At 38.9% G+C, this 18,279-nt stretch overlaps 2 protein-coding genes across 3 annotated transcripts; one reads left to right on the top strand and one right to left on the bottom strand.

Moving 5' to 3' along the window:
• Nucleotides 1–8,577: 8,577 nt before the first annotated feature.
• On the top strand, nt 8,578–13,617 carry cpo (carboxypeptidase O). 2 transcript variants are annotated; one of them, XM_042512916.1, is made up of 10 exons: nt 8,578–8,640; nt 9,038–9,165; nt 9,350–9,389; nt 9,480–9,581; nt 9,697–9,801; nt 10,746–10,862; nt 11,217–11,310; nt 11,673–11,875; nt 12,779–12,863; nt 12,967–13,617. In XM_042512916.1, the coding sequence occupies exons 2-10, from the start codon at nt 9,098–9,100 to the stop codon at nt 13,230–13,232; spliced, it is 1,080 nt and encodes a 359-aa protein (XP_042368850.1). In that variant the 5' UTR covers nt 8,578–8,640; nt 9,038–9,097; the 3' UTR covers nt 13,233–13,617. The 2 variants fall into 2 exon arrangements, with proteins under 2 accessions (XP_042368850.1, XP_042368851.1); XM_042512917.1 differs by lacking the exon at nt 9,038–9,165 and having other exon boundaries at nt 8,584–8,640.
• A 1,062-nt stretch (nt 13,618–14,679) lies between these two features.
• Nucleotides 14,680–16,326, bottom strand: nudt15 (nudix (nucleoside diphosphate linked moiety X)-type motif 15). Its single transcript, XM_042512835.1, has 3 exons — nt 16,104–16,326; nt 14,898–15,094; nt 14,680–14,801 (listed from the first exon to the last, which is right to left on the bottom strand). The coding sequence occupies exons 1-3, from the start codon at nt 16,250–16,252 to the stop codon at nt 14,680–14,682; spliced, it is 468 nt and encodes a 155-aa protein (XP_042368769.1). The 5' UTR covers nt 16,253–16,326.
• Nucleotides 16,327–18,279: the final 1,953 nt, after the last annotated feature.

Here is an 18,279-nt window from a genome sequence, read left to right as displayed (position 1 = left end):
GTAGGAAGTTGTTGCCAATGCTGGAGTAGTAACTTTTCTCTGCAGGATTCTCCAACATTAAATCAGGCTTTTATTATCTGAGGGAACGTGCACTTGAATCTGCATTTGTCAAACAGCCAGAAACCTTCTCTCTGAAATGGTCTGCAACTGGCCAAATTCTTCTGTCAGGAGCAAAATGTTCTAAAGCCTGAAAAAAGATCCAAGAGGAGGTTCAGAAGTCGATTTTTCTAGCAAAACACTTAAATTGATGTGAGCAGCCAGTGGTGTTGGTCCAGTGGTTCCCAGACGCTGGGTCAGGCCCCACACAAAAAATCTTAGGGGTGGTTGCCGGGTGGGAAAAAAGAAAAAAACAAAGGTCTGCTGCACACATTTGTAGTATTATTATTGTTATTATGTTTGTTTGTTTTTTTTTTTTTACTTTTCTCTGATCTTTTCTCTTTTTGTGAAATATTGCAGTTTTTCCTATTGTGCGTCTTAGTCGGTTTGTCTCAAAAAGGTTGCAAACCGCCTGTTTAATCTTTAATGATGCATTGTTTTGTTTGAAAAATTACCAATAAATCTATCTTACCTTACCTTACCTTAAAATCATATGTTGTTAATGTAAAATCTTATGCTGAAAAAGTTCCTGTAGCTGTCAAATTCACGAAGTTTCATAAAAAGTACAACTCCTCCTGAAAGTATTACATTAACATAAAATGAAAACACTCTGTGAAGTTTAACTTCCTTAAAGTTGCACTTGAACAGCACTTGAGTAAATATCGTGTTTCCTCCACTGTACCACAGCTATTTTATATATGAAATAACCATCGGCGTCTAATTCCCAGAGTCCCAAAACTGCCTGCAAAGGTTTTCTCTTTGTCTGCCTTTTTCCATAGATTAATTGATGTGCCTCTGAGGTTGTATCCATCAAGTGTGAGAGTCTGCCTGTGTGGAAATGAATTTGGTGTGGGTGGGTGTTGGGGTTAAGAGAGATAGGGATGTAATTGCAAATTCTAAACCACTTAAGACTCTCAAGAGCTGCACTGAGAAAAAAAACAACAAAAACATCTGTATTTTGGCAAAGCATTTATTACCCTTGATGAGTGTTTCAGTGTGTGAAGACAGAAGCAAAAACAATTTAGCACAAGAGAGAGGCTGAGACTGGATCAGAGAGACTGAGGGTGCTAATACGTGATTGTTACACCTAAAAAACAATCTCTTTGAGTGGTAAAGATATGGAAAATAGAGGCTAAAATCTCACTCAGGGCCCATAAAAGCTTGGACCTGTCCTCTTTGCCCTTAAGCTCTCTCTCCTTACCTTAATTAAAGCATCAGTGTCAATGGTTTTGTTAGAACTCCTCTTTCAATAAATTGTTTTAATTCCATGTACCATTTTGGTGGATCAATAAGAGAACTATCTCTTTCTCTCAAGTAATAGATGCTGTTGATTGCTCTGCTCTGGTGAACAACCTTCAGGTCTTGCAGGGTGTCAAGGGGGATCATCAGTTGGACAAAGAGCTGCTATTCTGCAAGGGCACCGGATACCTTTTCCTAAATTGTCTGGTGATTTAAAGCGGAGGATGGTGCCATGGTTACAAATAGTTTTTTAGCACAGGAATAGATGTTGCACATCCTGTTTTTTATTTGTGTTTTACACGCCTTACGTGCACTGTCTTGTTTACGTTTCGACTGTTTAAAATGATTTGTTTTAAACTTGAGAGTGTCTTGGAGATTTTATGTAGCCTGTCGAACAACTGTTAGATTTTCCTTTTGGCTATTTGGCCAACCCGCAGGAGTAAGGTGAGAAGTTTTGGGACTCCTGATGTGCAGCGTGATGGCTTTGTTTACGGGGAATGGTCTCGGAGTGCCTCAGGGTTTAGCTCGTGTGTTACTGCTTGAGAAATAATTTTGACACTTTGAAAAATGTCTGGAGGCTGCGGGGGAGGAGAGGGAGTGAGTTTGCACTGTGGGGGAGGAGGGCTTCACTATTTCTGTTTGTGATTTGTTTGATGGTTGCTGTCAGTCCTGCTGATGGCTTTACAAGTGCTGCTGCCCGTTGTTGTTACTGCTTTTATACAGCGTTTGTGTGGGAGTTGTGTTTGTGTGTGTATGTGTGTGTGTTGCTCCAGCTTGGCTAACATGTGCTGCTGTTTCTTCCACAGTTTTTTTTAAGATAACAGCTTATTAAAAGAATGCCAAAAAGTCGTTCCATTCTGCTTCCTCTCAAAACTCTGATGTTTTTCGGCAGGTTTGGCAGCAGCTCCACATTGATTTTCACTGTGTCTTCACACAGGTCACGACCAGCATGTCTGATGAGATGAGAAATTGTTCACCTCCTAATACTCCAGGGTGTCAGATCATCCTGCTTCATTAGAAGCATTTCGTCTGCATTTTACGTAAGTAGAACTGAAATACTTGTGGAAAAATTCACTGAAACAAAGTTAGCTGAGAGGAAGCACTAAAGCTACCGATTTGTGTAAAAGGCAATGTCAGTGCATTCAGTTTAAGAATTCACGAGTGCCCCAAGTCAGCTCAGTCAATACTAATGAACATACACTAATCTTTTCAAAAGCTAGAAGTAGGAGAACTGAATATCGACTTTTCAGATCTATTGCTTGCTGCATTGACAGTGAACTTAGGGAAACAATTGAAACATACATGACCCGGGGCGGGTCCACATATAGCATGAGTCCGTTGTTGCAGCCGTTTATAACCTGCAGCTCTTTGTTGTGAGCCATCCTCTCCCACCTATCTTGTCAAACTACTTTTCCTGTCAATAAACGTAAAAATGCAACCGCGCCCCCACCAAAAAAAAAAGAAACAGCCTAAATAACATGAAATATGCATGACTTTTTAAAAATGAGTGGAATTATCTTTAGCGGAGGCACATTGCTTGATAATGGCACCTAAAAGACACAACGTGGGCCAAATGACTGGTTTCACACTCAATACGAGTCGTCGCATAGAATTAGAGTTTATAGACTGTCAAAAGGAATTTGACACAGTAGATAAAATCATTTTATTTCATAAAGTTGATGCCACTGGCTGGAATAACCCTGCGTTTAACTGTTTAAAATCACAAGTACAGTCCTTTGCAAAACTCTTAAGCCCCGTTCAAATTCGTTCTTTTGACAAGGTCAAACAAGGGATCAATCTTTGGTACCTTACTCAAAAAGATATCAAATATGCAAACCAGTTCTCATTTCCACGTCGTCATGTACAAATGTTTTGCCGCACCCCTCTGTGCCTCATAGTGACGCACAGGGCGCTATTAGCATATCAGCGTGACACACACCTAAAAAAAACTCATAACGTGTGGTTAATCTTGTGAAATGGTTGCAGTCGGGTATTGGCAACAAAACAACTTTGCTTTGCTTAAAAAAAAACATAATGTTTCAGTTAAAATGAGCATGTTTGTTGTCATATAACTTATTGTCTGATAAATACATAATTTGCCGCGTATGCATGATCACTGTGCGTAAATTGTAAACATGCTAAAACAGCAAATATGGTTTCACCTTAACTGTGACATTAAGTTGCTAAAGTCATATTGAATATTGTTCTACTCTTTACTGTGGAATTCAAAATAAGACAAGCACATCACCTTAGTGGATGCTGCCTCTTATGCTGAATCCAGATCTCTTTACACATCCATGTACTTTAAAGGTCCATTATATGGGATTTAGTTGCATCCAAAAGTGAGGTTGCAGAACTGAAACTTCCTCTGTATACAAAGAGTGTCGAGCCAGTGTTTGGTTTGTCCGTTTGTAAGCTTGTGTCTGAGTGTAACAGAGCGACCTGCCTCTCTCATCCAAAAGCATTAGTGCTTTCATCAATCATTATGAAGAAACAGCCTGTGATAAGTGAGAGCCAGTGTTTGGTTTGTCCGGTCTGGGCTGCTGTAGAACGACATGGCAAAATCTGGGGAAGAGGACCCACTCTGTATGTAGATGTAAGTGACTTATTCTAAGGTAAAAGAAAAGATTCTTATGCTGCGTTCAAATGACGTCATGTTTAACGTGAGCATAAGAAGAGTCCATATTAACTATTAAGAGTCCATGTTAAGAGTCCTTATTTCTGCCACAATATGCTCCTAAATCCTACACACTGGACCTTTTATGGACAGACACAGTTAATTGTTATCTTACTGAACTTGGCTTGTGCTTTTTGTTTATAAAAAAGTAAATTCAACTCAGAAATGTCACATACTTTGGTAGTCTTGTACCCCAGTCACACTTCTCTGAAAACAAATACAAGACATACTTCCAGACTAATGAAGCTGCCAGGCCCAAAGACATCCTCACTCACATGTAAGTGCAGCCCCCCCAACATTTAAAACTGACGACCGACCCAGACGAACCTGAAGGCCCCTCAGGAATGTTTGCACCAGAAAGTTACTGGTAACTTTTAGCTTTTGCAGTCAGATGTTTATGCAGCTTCTCCTCACCACCAGTTAACTGCACCTCATAAAACAACGCTGAAATAAACTGCTGCAGTGGTCATAAAATGTTAGATTAAAACTGTCAGGAAACACAATGTTTGGTTGAATGTGTCCCAAATTAAAAAAAGAAGAGAACAAGCACATAAAGTGGCAACAAATATCTAAATTCAACTCTGAATTCTTATGTCAATGGTACATTCCCTCTAAATAAAACTTTAAGCTGGGGTGAAGGTAATTTAAAGCTTGCACACACACACACCCACACACACACACAGACACACACACACTCACGCATACACTGACATGTCGTAAGCTTGTGTCTGAGTGCAACAGAGCGTCCTGCCTCTCTCATCCAAAAGCATTAGTGCTTTCACCCATCATTATGAAGAAACCGCCCGTGATGTGTGCTTTGATTCTGTCTGCAACACACACACACACACACACACACACACACACACACACACACACACACACACGTCCCAGGTTTGTGCACACAGCGCCAAAACTGAGACAGGTCTTGTCTCTATATCTTATGAGCAGCGTATGAATAGACATGATGCACATGTCAGCAAAGGAGTGGGAACAAAGACTTGAGTTGCTGAGGCGTATTTAACATGCAAGCGTTTCACTGTCAGGCTATAACCACGGAGCAGCCCGACTGAGACAGAAGGAGCTCTGAATAAAGAAAACACTGCACTCCTACACTAATTAATCTCAAAGGGCTAAAACTTGGATTAAAAAGCACTGTGGGGATGTTGGCAAGGACTTGCCAAGAACAGCAGGTAAATTATTAGTTGACAATACACACTTTATTAGGAGATATCCCACTTTCAAACTTAGGGTGCTGATTTACTCCCACAAGTAGAGTGTATTTTAGATTAAAAGTATCATTGTTTGCTTATTTAATGGGTGTACAGGTGTTTGCCAGCACCCTGAATCTGCCCAAATTATCTCTGATGAGTTGATGCTACAGATTCGATCTAAACTCAGCACTGTACTGACATCTGCTGGCCGTTTTTTTCATAGATGATTTCTGCAGTCAAACACATCCGTCTTTAAAAGCAGCCTTTGCTATTGTGCCAGCATATTTAATTTTACAGTATGAGAAAGTGGGCCCCTGGGTACAGTTACGCAAAAGGCCCCATACCACCTCTGCTACATTTGGAGCGAGATTCACAGACTCTGTGATGGTTTTGCATCTCTTTGTAGTCGTTATGCATCCTTTTGTGATTTTGCGTCTCTTTGAAGTTATTGTTGGAATCTTTGAGGTATTTTTTTGATATTTTGTGGTCATTCTTTGTCTCTCTGTCGTTATTTTGCGTCTGCGGTTGTTTTGTGTACCTTGGGGGTAATTTTGTTTTTCTTTGAGGTTCTTTTTTGCTTGTTTTGTGTCTATTTAGGCTAATTTCATGCGCATTTGTGGTTATTTTGTTCGTTCAGGGTTTTTTTTTTGGTCGTTTTTTGTTGTTTTTGTCTTTCTGTAATCATTTTGGTCTGTTTGTGGTTGTTTTGTGTTTTTTTTTCTCTGTATTTTTGTAGTTGTTTTGTATCTATTCCTTTTTTTGTCTTTTCGTATTGGTTTTGGTTGTGATTGTTGATGTTTGTGTTTTTTAATGTACGTTTTTGGGTTGTTTTGTATCTTTTTGAGGTTATTTTGTGTCTTTCTTTAGTCATTTTGTCTCTTTGTAGTCCAGGCACAGGTCCAGGTGCTCAAAGTGTAAAAGTGTAACCCCCCCCCATACATTTTCAACTGTAAATATTAACAGTAAAATTATAAAAGTAGGTCTTACTCTACATCATTTCAAATAAAGCCTTCTGCATAAATTGCACAGTTTTTCTCATTACAATTATTATAATTTTAAACAAATTACCCCAGCTGACTAAGTTTAATGATAATTTGTCACTGTTTGACACCCTTGTTTCATAATGACCATTTTATTCTAAAATATAACAATCATTTAAATTCAGAGATGAACATATACATAATGTTGTAATACTCTAAAACTTTGTGTGATGTATTACTGTGCCTAGTTTGATACATACTGTTTGTTTCCATTTTGTGTGATATTTTGAGGCCACAATTAGGACATTTTGTGTCCAGAGTTTTACCAAACCGTGTTTCTAAGACTGAGGCAGCAATAGTGAAACATCCAAAGGAGAAATAGCAACTCTTGCATCACTGACCTCTTTTGCACAAAAGTGATTTTATTTGTCTTGCTGACAGGTGTCACATTTACTGAATCGAACAGTTGTTTCCTGGGTGAAATCCCTCCTGGCACATAGGAAGTATCGTGTTTTAAGACTTTAACAGCAGCCACTAATGCTTGTCTACAACCACCAGCTGGGTCGTCTACCTGAGCAACAATAGCACCCACAGCTGGAAAAACCATTAAAAGAGCATCAAAACAAAATCCAAACACTGCGTCACAGGTGATCTTTAGGAGCTGCTGTGACATTACAGAGACATTACAGCAATTTAGCACCAAATAAACTAAAAGCGGGATCTGAAGAGCACGATGAGGACTCGTCAGCAGGGCACTGCTGGGATAACATTATAGCTTGTTATTCTAAAAATGAAAAAATAGATTAGATTGGGCCTATAATGTCATGCAGTCCACCTGAGCACGGATGATGTTGACCTGCTACATTTCAGCCTCACTGATGAATAATACATTGTTTTTGCCTCTGGTATAAAATGGAGACTAAATTCTGATGTGTTTTAAATGCCAGAGAACCTATTGTTGTATTACAGTCACTGATATGTGAAGCAAGTCCTGCTGACTGATTGAGAGGGTACAATGGTGAGATTGCACAAGACGTCATCTCCAGATAATGATCTTTTATATAACAGTGCTCTATAATACGTTTAGTAGTGATATAGTGGAACAGGCACCAACAGAGCGTTCACGTCATTAATAATTACTTCTCGATGTACGTTATTTGACTATAAACAGGTTTCCCCCGGGGTTAAACCATTAATTTTAAAATAAAATCATGTTTAGCATACAGTAAAGATGATGAATAGGTGTTATGAGACTGTACTATCAACATAGTCTTACAGAAATACATAAAATGGACACGACATTACTTGGTTAGGTATAGAGAACAAAAAGAAACGCGTGTTTAAGTTTAGGGAAAAAATGTGGTTAAAATATCTACATATGGGCCGTAAGTGACATAAACTTAGGTTCTTTTTTTAGTTACATTAAGTACTTACGTAAAGAACTTAGCGTAAGTTCGCAAAGTCACGTAACTACAGACTTTCTCTTTCTCTACTATACTCTACTACTACTATACTACTTTTGGCTGGTGAGTAAAATAGCAGTCACATGCATATTTTACCAGCATTGGGCTAAGGGCTATTATTTATTTACTTTTGCTTTTATTTGATAGGACAGTTGCAGTGTGAAAGGGGCTGAGGTTGGAAACGAACATGAGGCCACTGCGGCAAGGATGTTGCCTTTGTAAAACTGAGGCACGCGCTCCACCAGGTGAGCAACAGGGCGACCAATTTTTTTGCTAATTATCACCGAACAAAAACTGCAGCTCTTTGGTTATAAAACATAAATTGCCAGGTGGAGCAGTGGTTCCTCCCCCAGTCCAAAGATATGCAACTTGTAGTTGCATATTAGTGACTTTAAGTTAAGTTAATTAGTGACTTTAAATTGCAATTATACATCACCATGTACCCCTCCTCTCACCCAGTGTCTGAGGATAGGCTCTTTGGTAATAAAACTTGAGTTTCACCTTCATACTGAAAAAAAAAAACAAATTCCACCATAAATTTAAAACTCCTGTTATTGTTATTGACAGGGTGTTCGCCGATACTCGTTTGTCTTTTGTAAACAGAAAGACTGAGGCACCAACATTAATGACTGTGTAGACCTTTGCTCTTTTTCATTAGACAAGCATCGTTATTTTTTTCCTTTCATGTCTTTGACCTAATGCACCTTATCTTATCTTTTCCCTCTTACGTTAATATTATAAAAACATTCCACTACCACTGTCAGGCAAGGATGTAGGTTACTTTTCAAATTTTAGAATTGAAGAAAAAGATGGGACCAAAGAGTCATCAGTTTATTTCCTGTTTCTGATGAGTCAGTTCCTGATGAGGAAGCGGTTTAAACAGTTTTAACGGTTTTAACATGCAGAACTGAATATCTCTCACATTCCGTTATTTGCTGACCTGACTTCACAGCCGATCACTGCTCCACTAATAGGTATGTTATTGCACCTAGGAGAACAGAGGAGCTGAAGGATGTGATGAAAAGTTAGCAACTGAGAAATACAAAAGGTCAGACTGGGATGGAATTGAAAAAGGCGGACAGCAGCAGCCAAAAAGAGGCTTACGCAGCTATTTAGTGTTTGTCACCGTCTATTTGGCGTGGCTCCAGTCTATTTTTAACATAACTATCAAGTTGTAAACCATCTGATGACTTTATGACAACAACCAATGGTGATTAATGACACAAAAAATTCGTCACAAAGCTGTTATAAAGGATGAAAAGGCTCTCAGCTCAGATGAATCATTAACCAACAAATTGATAGCGTTTGTCTTGCGGTAGTCTGTTGTGGAGGCAAAGGTGTATCTTTATCTGATGGATGTCTTCTATAAAGGCTGGTATCATCCTGAGGTCAGTGTCGTCTACACTTGCAAACAAGGAGTTTATTTTCACAATGCTTAACTCTGTGGGACTGAGCCTTGTGGTGCTGCTTTCAGCAGTGGGAGCAGCTACCGTAGAGAGGTGAGTTTTATTCATAAAATTACAATTTGGTGCCAATAATTGACAGAAAGCAAGCGCAGCACAGCTGGGGGCGTTACTGTATAGAAGACTAATAGGACTCAGAATCTGATGTTTTTGTACAACATAGTATTATTAGAAAACTGCTCCTTCTCATCTATCTCGTGTATTTTTGTGTGCGCGACAGAGCCGAGTACGACTACTTCAAATATCATCCCATGCCAGAGGTAAGACAGCCTGATCACTGCCCTCACACATTTTGCTTTGTGGGTTCAAACACAGACTCTGGTGTATAATGTGTTAATTCCACTCTACAGATCACTAACTGGATGAATCAGGTTGCGACGGATTACCCTGATGTTGTGAGCGTTGTGGAATATGGACAGACCTATGAGAAGAGGGTTATTCGCTTGCTCAAGGTAAATCAGATTTCTTGATTTCAGATCACAGACTCCAGAAGGACTCTGGAGTGTATGGATGGTTGAGTTTGTGTTTTTTATCAGCCTTATAAGAAGCGTTGAATTTGTCTTCCAGATTGGCGTGAATACAGGAGAGAAAAAAAAAGCTATCTGGATGGACTGTGGTATACACTCAAGGGAATGGATCGCCCCGGCCTTCTGTCAGTACTTTGTCAGAGAGGTAAGAGGCATGCAGTCATTTAAAAAACATGATTTATCTTTTAATTAAAAAGAAAATATTATTTAGTTGACTTTACAAGCCTTTTTTATTTAGCTGTGGTGTGGTGTGTTGGCATCACCCTTGTTCACTCAACAAAAAGCCTATAGGATTTTTACATTGGATTTTGGATCACAGCAGAAAATAAGCTCTGTGGTAAACAAACATTTATGATACTTACACGTTTTGTTCAGCAAGATAATCTTCACAAATGAACACCTGGACCAACATTGCGATTAACCAGTCACAGCCCTCTGACATCATCAGTGTGCTGCTTCCGTGCTTCTTTCAAAATTTCTTTGTGCTTCTTCAGAGCAAAGCTAAGGTTTCCAAACTGAAGTTAGTACAATTGGACAAAATCCTCAGAAACACTGAACAAAAATCCTTACGAGCTCCTGCAGGTATGGCAAGTTAGCTTGCTAACTAGGTGAGCTTGCCAATAGGTTAGAATATTATTTCAAAAAGAATGAAAAAAGATTTTAAATCATAGAAAATAGTGAAAAAAAATACCCAAAAAACTCAAAATTATTTTCAAAAATCACAAAAAACCTTAAACATTTATCAAAACAATTAATTTTCTGTCAGTCGACTGATTCATCAACTAATCATTGCAGGTGTACTTGTATCAAGTTTTCGGTATGTTATGTTGTTTGTAGAAACAAACTTTTTAAGCTCTTGGTATGTTTATATTCAATTTTTTTTATTTGTAAAGTAACTAAAGTATCCAGTTAGATGTAGTGAAGTAAAAAGTACCATATTTATTTAAGCATAGAGTGGCATGAAAAGAAAACATTCAAGTAAAAAAAAAGTACCTCAAATTTGTGCTTAGGTACAGTACTTGATTAGATGTACTGAGCTTCATTCCACCACTGTATATCAATCTGGCCTATACGTTTTTCTCAAATTAGATCCTGCAGGCGTACAAATCAGACCCAAAAATGCAACAGATGATGCAGAACATGGACTTCTACATCACCCCTGTGCTCAACATGGACGGCTACATCTACTCCTGGAAGAACAACACAGTATGTGCTTGTGTTTGATGGATTTTTTTCTGAATCAGATTGCTTTTCTAGGGTTTCTGAGTTTTGCCTGAAGCTCTCGAGCCACAGATGAGCAGGATATGAGAGAACGATAGCTTATTAAAGAAACAGCAGTTAAGTTACAATGAGCCACAATTTAATCAGCGAATAAATTGATTTGGGGTGCTCAACATGACCCAAGTAGATAATCATCTCATTTTCAAAATAAGATGAATGGAAAAATTATGTCATCTGCAATCCATGGCAGCAGTGAAGGGTGTATATTTTAGTTCTGACTAAAATTGATAGAACAACCAGAACCAGCTGATTTACCTGCCTCAACATCTTGACCCACAGACTCGACTATGGAGGAAAAACAGGTCGCCAGGACCTGCAGGGTGCACCTGTCATGGCACTGATCTCAACCGCAACTTTGAAGCCAACTGGGGCAGTGAGTCTCCATCTCTTTATTTATACAACTTGCTGTATTGATAATCATGGGTAAGTAGGTATCATACAAAGAAATCTACCTCTTACTCCCCAAGATGTTCCTGAAGCTGTCTCATCATCGCACATTTTGTTTTAAAGGGTTACTAAAAAAAAACGTGGTTTGAGGCGCCAAAAACAAGCTCACAACAGTACGGTGATAAAAGCGGCTGGACTCAATGTCCAATGATGCTCTTTCGCAAACCAAAGTGGCCAAAAATCTGTTAATACAGCTTCAAACATTTATACTGAGACTCTCTTGTTGAATTTGTAAGGTTTGAATATGTGAAGCTTTAGATTCTTCCATTTCTTTGGTTGCTTTCACAGCAATCGGGATATCATTCAACTGCTGCTCAAACATCTACTGCGGGAGCCAAGCTGCATCCGAGCCCGAGGCCCAGGCCGTAACTTATTTTGTAGGAAGCCGGAAGGAAGACTTCCTGTGTTTCCTCACCATCCACTCCTACGGCCAGCTGCTCCTGGTTCCCTATGGACACCCCAACTTCACCGCCTCCAACTACGATGAGCTGGTATTTACATCCGCAGACACAGTGATGCATGTTTCACACATTTCTGAGAATGAACATGCATGCACAATGTTTGGCATAATAATAACACACCACAAATCAGGATGAAAGTGTATGTGCATCTTTATAGCCTGATTATCACTGCATGCTTCTACATTAATAACGAGCATACTCACATATTGCCATAGAAACCGAGCTCATGCAGGTCACATAAACCCACAGAAAATGAAACGATCTGTGAAAAAAACACTTTGAATGAAAATTGTGACTCTAAAACTATAGCGAGAGCCACTATAACATGTTAGACAGACTGAAAAGTGTATCTAATACAGAAAATTAATTAAGCAGCTCTAAATGTACCTTCTGCTATGTCCTTGCTGCAGCAGTTGCTGGTTCAGTTCCACCCTGCAGCCCTTTGCTGCAGGTGTAAAGGATATCATGACAATTTCAGAAAATATGACAAAAAGGTATTTTTTTTTCTAAAGTCACAGACTGAACCTTTAAACAGTTCAATCATGTTTGTATTTCTCAGAATAATCTGTAAACAACAGTGGGTTGAAGCACTCCACAAATCTTCATCTAACATATTTCACTGTTGTGCCTTGGTGCCAAAATGTTTCACACTCCCCCACCACAGTGTCTGTGCTCCATATCAAAGACGGCATCATGTGTGTGTGACAGCTGAGCCTCATTTTCTGCTCATTATGCCAGACGTTTATGTCCGCCACAGCACCCAGTCATGTGGAAGGAGCGTCAATTCACGTCATTAATACTGATGAAGCTCCAGAAAATGTGCATGTCTCGCCTCGTAAAACTGCTGCCAGGTGCCTCCCAGTCATATAGTCATCGAGCTGGTGTTGATGTTATCAGTCAATGTTTGACAAAAGCTTATGTCCGGTGATGCAGATGAAGGTGGGTTTGGGTGCAGCAGACGCCATTAGGAGCGTCCACGGGATGAACTACACTGTAGGAACCTCTCCTGATGTGTTGTGTAAGTCGGCACATCACTGCTGGTCACAGATTCATCACTTTTAGCCATGTTAGCAGTAGGGCTCCAGGATTAAAACAGTACAATGTGTAATCTTCTCCTACAGACGCCAACTCTGGTTCATCCAGGGACTGGGCTCGGATGCAGGGGATCCCCTTCTCCTTCACCTTTGAGCTGAGAGACAAAGGGGAATTCGGCTTCAAGCTTCCTGAGGATCAGATCCAGCCGACCTGTGAGGAGGCCTACAGCGGAGCCCTGCATATCATCACTTACGCCCACGACAAGACCTTTAGTGGTGCCGTGGCAACCGCTGCTGCGACCCTGTGGACCCTGCTGTTAGCAGCGGGTGTCACCAGCGCCAACCTGATGTGAGGTGGAAAAAAGTGCACGTGGGAAACTGATCAAAGCTGCCTTCAGCTCCAGTCATCCTCTGTGTACGGCGCAAGTACAGTGTGAAGTTCAGGCTGTAAGTCAGTGTCACAAAACCAACAAAATGTTTTCTTATCCTCGTTTTAGGCAGAATGTTTTGTTGATAAGTTATGAGCAAATGTAAAACATCCTTGGTTAAAACTGTTGTAAAGTGTATTTTATCCAAAATGTTCACTTCTGTTCATAAACTTCAACAAATGTCATTCGCCAGAAAATAGTTGGTCCATAAAAATTCATTTTACTATCATTTTAAAGTCATGACCAAAGCAACATTATCTGGCACGAAGAACTACTTTAAAAAAAAAAAGAATAAAATCTTATAAATATGTCTAATTTTTCTTGAGTTGGTATGTGTTTAAAGGTCCCATATTATTCTCATTTTCAGGTTCATACTTATATTTTGTGTTTCTATTAGATCATGTTTACATAATTTTCTGTTAAAAAAAAGCACTATTTTTCTCATACTGTCTGCCTGAATATACCTGTATTCACGCTCCGTTTTAGCACCTGTCTCTTTAAGAGCCCCTCTCAAAAGAGCTCAGACTGCTCTGATTACTCAGCGATTCCTGGAGCACGTTCAATCACAAAATGTTTTCCACAGTTTTGATACAGTTTCCGTATTGAACCAACATGCTTTGAGGTATGTTTTCCCGTTTGGTGGATGTGTTAGATGTGTTACCTAATCAGTAGTGATGTGTGTATAAATACATATGTGTAGATCTTTATTCATTGTACTTACATGTTTTGTTTGCATTTTGCACATGCTCTGGTGAGTACATGTTCCCCTGGCTAATAAAACCCTTACAGATTAATTTATTAACCCCGTCGTAATAAAAGGCAGTTTGCCTGCGTACCACAACAGGGTGTTCAATGCACCATTGCTTCTGTTTAAATTAACGTTTTGCTACATTTTGTCGGGGCTGAACGCAGCCCTGGTCTCCCACATATGCCCACAAGTGTTTCGGCATTCATATAGTACAGTGGTGACATCACAAATTCAAGTTCGTCTTGTTTAAAGGCATAGTTTCTGAATACGGCTTGTATGCATTTTTTGATTGAGCTTTTTGATAGTTTCACAGTGTTATAAGTGGTATAACAAAAAATACATGGGAATTTGTCTTATTACAATATGGGACCTTTAAAACATTTGTGATGTAAATTGCACTTTATTTGTTGTATTATTTGCTTGAAAGATTTGACAATCCGTATGTCATGAATTCCTTGTACTACTTGTGTAATGACAGTTGATAATTTTGGCAAAAAAAAAGTATGTTGCACAACAGAAAAACACATTTGAGGAAAAAAGTACATGTAAACCAACCACTGATGTGTTTTAAAGAGGTACAGTATGTCTGTTTTATGCTTTTAGTAGCTTGTAACAGTGTCAAAGTTAACTTTCAGTGCTTGTTAATGTGTTCCTGAACGGCTGGAAGCCTTGTTGTCTCAGACAGGCGAGCGGCAAGAAGAGCTGCTCCTCTGGAGGAAACTGGTCCCACTGCGTCCACGTCCAACCTGGGAGGAAGAGAATCCTGTATTATCAGCTGCTCTGGTGGGTATGAATCTATTCCATTTTAAACTGGTGAAAAACAGTCGGCTCATTTCACATACCCTCGTTCTTCTCTGGCTCCAGGTTCTCCGGCTCTCCTGACTGCTTCCTGTCCAGTTCTCCTTGCATGATTATGGTGACATAGTGGTACTGCTCCTCCAGTCTGATGGAGTTCACCACTGACGCAAAGCAGACGTTCACCAGACGCACCCCAGCTTCCTCCAGCACCTCTCTGTGAGCACACTCCTCCCACGTCTCTCTGTCAGGGACATAAAAATAAGTGTTACATCCACTTCAAGTCATCATATGCATGTTGAATGAACAGCACATTGAGGATCATAATACAGTCCCTCCAATCCTCAACTAGCTGAACCATTATACTTTAAAATAACTGACTGTTTTTAATGAAGGTTGAAAGTTGAAAATCCAATAATAATTTCTATTTTTACAGTTCCTAGGTGTGAGAAAATTGTGTCATTTTTGGCATTTTTAAAGAAAAATTTAAGAAAAACAAACAAAAAAATCGCCCCATATTTTTAAGTTTCCTGTAAAAAAAAAAAAAAAAAACATACCTTCCAAGCCAAGTTTTTCATAAAAAAGAAAAAAAAACCGGCAAAAAAGTTTTTCATAAAAAAAAAATTTTTTTACCGTCAAAATAATATAAAAAAAATATTTTTTTTTTATTTGGATTTTATTATATATATATATATATATATATATATATATATATATATATATATATATATATATATATATATATATATATATATAGTATTATGTATTATATAATGTAATTAATTAACATATTTTCACCTTTTTATTCCACAACTTTCAATGATCTTTTCACTAGTTCCATGACTTTTCCAGGTTTTACATGACTGTGGGAATCCTGACTACCTTAAACAAAATCCCATTTTAAATATATCAGATTAGTATTTGTGCACATTTATTTGGCAGGCACGTGGAACAGTTGTATTGAGGAGCATGTCTTCTTATTTGATGATCACTTTGGAATATTTCGGCATAATTATAATTGGCTCAGAGATTTTTATTTCATTGTAATTTCGCTCCTAATGACAGAGATGACGGTGAATGGAGTACAGTTTGTGTTTTGTTACAGGAATAGACGTTACCGTCTTGTATGAATGAAGGCCAGTGTTGCACATTCATAAACGGCCGTGCTTGCGTCACATATAACGTTATGCGCGGCGAAGCAGCGTCAGATTTGTGAATGGGGTTTTGCTACGTTAGATGCAGAGGTTTCCTACCCAAACTCCAGGTGGCCGCCGGGCAGCTGGTACGTCCCTCTGCCCATCGCGCTCCTCCGTTTCCCAAGGAGAACACAGCCTGGGTGGGTTGAGTCTGTTACCAGCACCCCGACCCCAACTCCTGGACGTTTTACGGTTTTATCTGACATGTGATCAACCTTAAAAACGACTTATAAATGATTCAAAGTCAGCTAAACAGACCTAACGTAACTCCGATAGCCATCGGCTGAGGAGTAGCGGGAGGTACAAGAGGTTTCACCGTCATGTACTTCCGTCTTTGCTTTTAAAACCGTTGAGGAGACCATACCCTCTCTTATTGTTTTGCTTTTGGTTCATTAACTTATTTCATTTTAGGTGGCAACAATATTATCATATAGATGTAATAAGTAGCAGGTTTACCATATTATATTATCACAGTTGTTTTGTTCAGCTGCTTATTTTTGCATTGGCTGTGGAAAAGCAACTCTCTTGACAATTTAACACTCTTTGGCTAAACAGTAGCATCATTAGCATGAATTTCTCCAAACCAGGGATACTCAGTTTTGCTGTGCAAAAGGGGCATTTTTGCAAAATAACAGAAAGCCAGGGTCCAGTTAGTAAACAAAACCAGTATATTGCTAACCCTTGTAACAAGTAATCTGTAACTTATTGTACTTCAAAAGTAACCTTCCCAACACTGAGCCTGCACCGGTCAGTATGTAGGTGTGTTTTTTTTTTTTATATAAACAAGCTCTATTTTGATGCTTTTTAAAATGCATTCTGGCACCTTATTTAAATTCAAAGAACACAAAAAATGTGAGTCAGTTTATGTTCATTGTTAATTAGAAAGGGATGTAAGTTAAGGATCACTGCTCTAAGCCTTTTTTAAATTTACAGAGGGCAATAAATTCACTGAAAAATCAGCTGTGGCTAGAAAACAGAGGTGTTACACTGCCACCCAGTGACAGTTTGTACTGAGAGTATATTCTAGATCAAGAGGAAATATGACTTAAATGCAGAAGCTCGGTCAGTTTCTGCTTTTTACTCATTTGGATTTGAGAGTACGGTCTTTGTTAGAAATTAGAAAGTAGGGGTAGTATGGACACCAAATAAGCATATTCATTTTCTAACTGTCTTTCACATAACATACTCAGTACGTCCTCTGGACCTCTTTATGCTCTCGGTTTCAAACGCTCAGACAGAAATTGGGAAAAGGGCTTTTGGTTATTCTGCACCCTCAACCTGGAATTTGTTGCAAAATGACTGAAAACTCAAGGAGATGGTGTCATTAGTGCAAAATCTGCAGCAATCAAAGTGCACACACGCGCACGCACACACACACACACACACACACACACACACACACACACACACACACACACACACACACACACACACACACACACACACACAGAGCAGTCAAGGCCCAAAGAGATAAGATTAACAAAGATTTATTCCAAATAAATTCAAAATTTATGCTGGGCAACCATTTCTTTTCTTCAAGCTTATTAATCATCTCACAACTCCTCCGATTTATCTTGTGACTCTGCGGGGGGCCTGACCCTTTTGTTACAAACCACTGGGCTGAGCTACCTAACTTTATGTACAGTTAAACCTGCTCCACATTGTAATATAGGCGACATCAGCAGAAGAATTATGCATTCAGACAAGCTGAACATAAGGTCAAAAAGTGATCCAAAAATCTGATGTCAATGGTCGTTCTGTAGCATCTGTCATGTATTCATTAGTGAGTGATCATCACAGCCAGAACATAATGTGTGGAGAGCAGTAGAGTAAGAGAAAATAAAAAGATAAAATCCATTCAGGGTACTGAAAAAAGAATTTTCACATATGCACATACTGTTTAATGTTCACAATTTATTATTATGTCATTAGATAAGTTTTTTATTTGTGTTGATTTGTCATTAGCTTAACTTTTTTTGCAACAAATCAGATAAATGCAAATGCAAATTGTCATCATAATAAAGATAATAATACAAATAATTTGAATTTAAAAACCACTAAATGGGTGGCAGGCGGCATCAGGGAAATCTTGGCTAGGGTCGCAAATTTGCTGTGTCCTTTAAGACAATTGGTTGCCTAGATTTTTTAAAAAGTAAGATCAACCTGTCAGATTTTACAGTGTGCTTGTAACTGAACATTCTTAAATGTGGTAAAAGATCTGAATACTGAATAC

Source organism: Plectropomus leopardus, chromosome 24 (genome assembly GCF_008729295.1).
Source record: "Plectropomus leopardus isolate mb chromosome 24, YSFRI_Pleo_2.0, whole genome shotgun sequence".
NCBI lineage: Eukaryota > Metazoa > Chordata > Actinopteri > Perciformes > Serranidae > Plectropomus > Plectropomus leopardus.
The sequence above is the reverse complement of the archived record's forward strand: the minus strand, read 5'-3'. Positions and strand labels throughout refer to the sequence as shown.

Bases quoted from the DNA above. Each gene is read 5' to 3' on its own strand.
- nudt15 (XM_042512835.1), bottom strand. From the start codon at position 16,252: ATGTCAGATAAAACCGTAAAACGTCCAGGAGTTGGGGTCGGGGTGCTG. The intron at 15,095-16,103 runs GTAGGAAACCTC...TGTCCCTGACAG, and splicing joins GGCGGCCACCTGGAGTTTGG to AGAGACGTGGGAGGAGTGTG. The intron at 14,802-14,897 runs GTATGTGAAATG...TCTTCCTCCCAG, and splicing joins GGAGCCAGAGAAGAACGAGG to GTTGGACGTGGACGCAGTGG.
- cpo (XM_042512916.1), top strand. From the start codon at position 9,098: ATGCTTAACTCTGTGGGACTGAGCCTTGTGGTGCTGCTTTCAGCAGTG. The intron at 9,802-10,745 runs GTAAGAGGCATG...TTCTCAAATTAG, and splicing joins GTCAGTACTTTGTCAGAGAG to ATCCTGCAGGCGTACAAATC. The intron at 12,864-12,966 runs GTAAGTCGGCAC...CTTCTCCTACAG, and splicing joins AACCTCTCCTGATGTGTTGT to ACGCCAACTCTGGTTCATCC.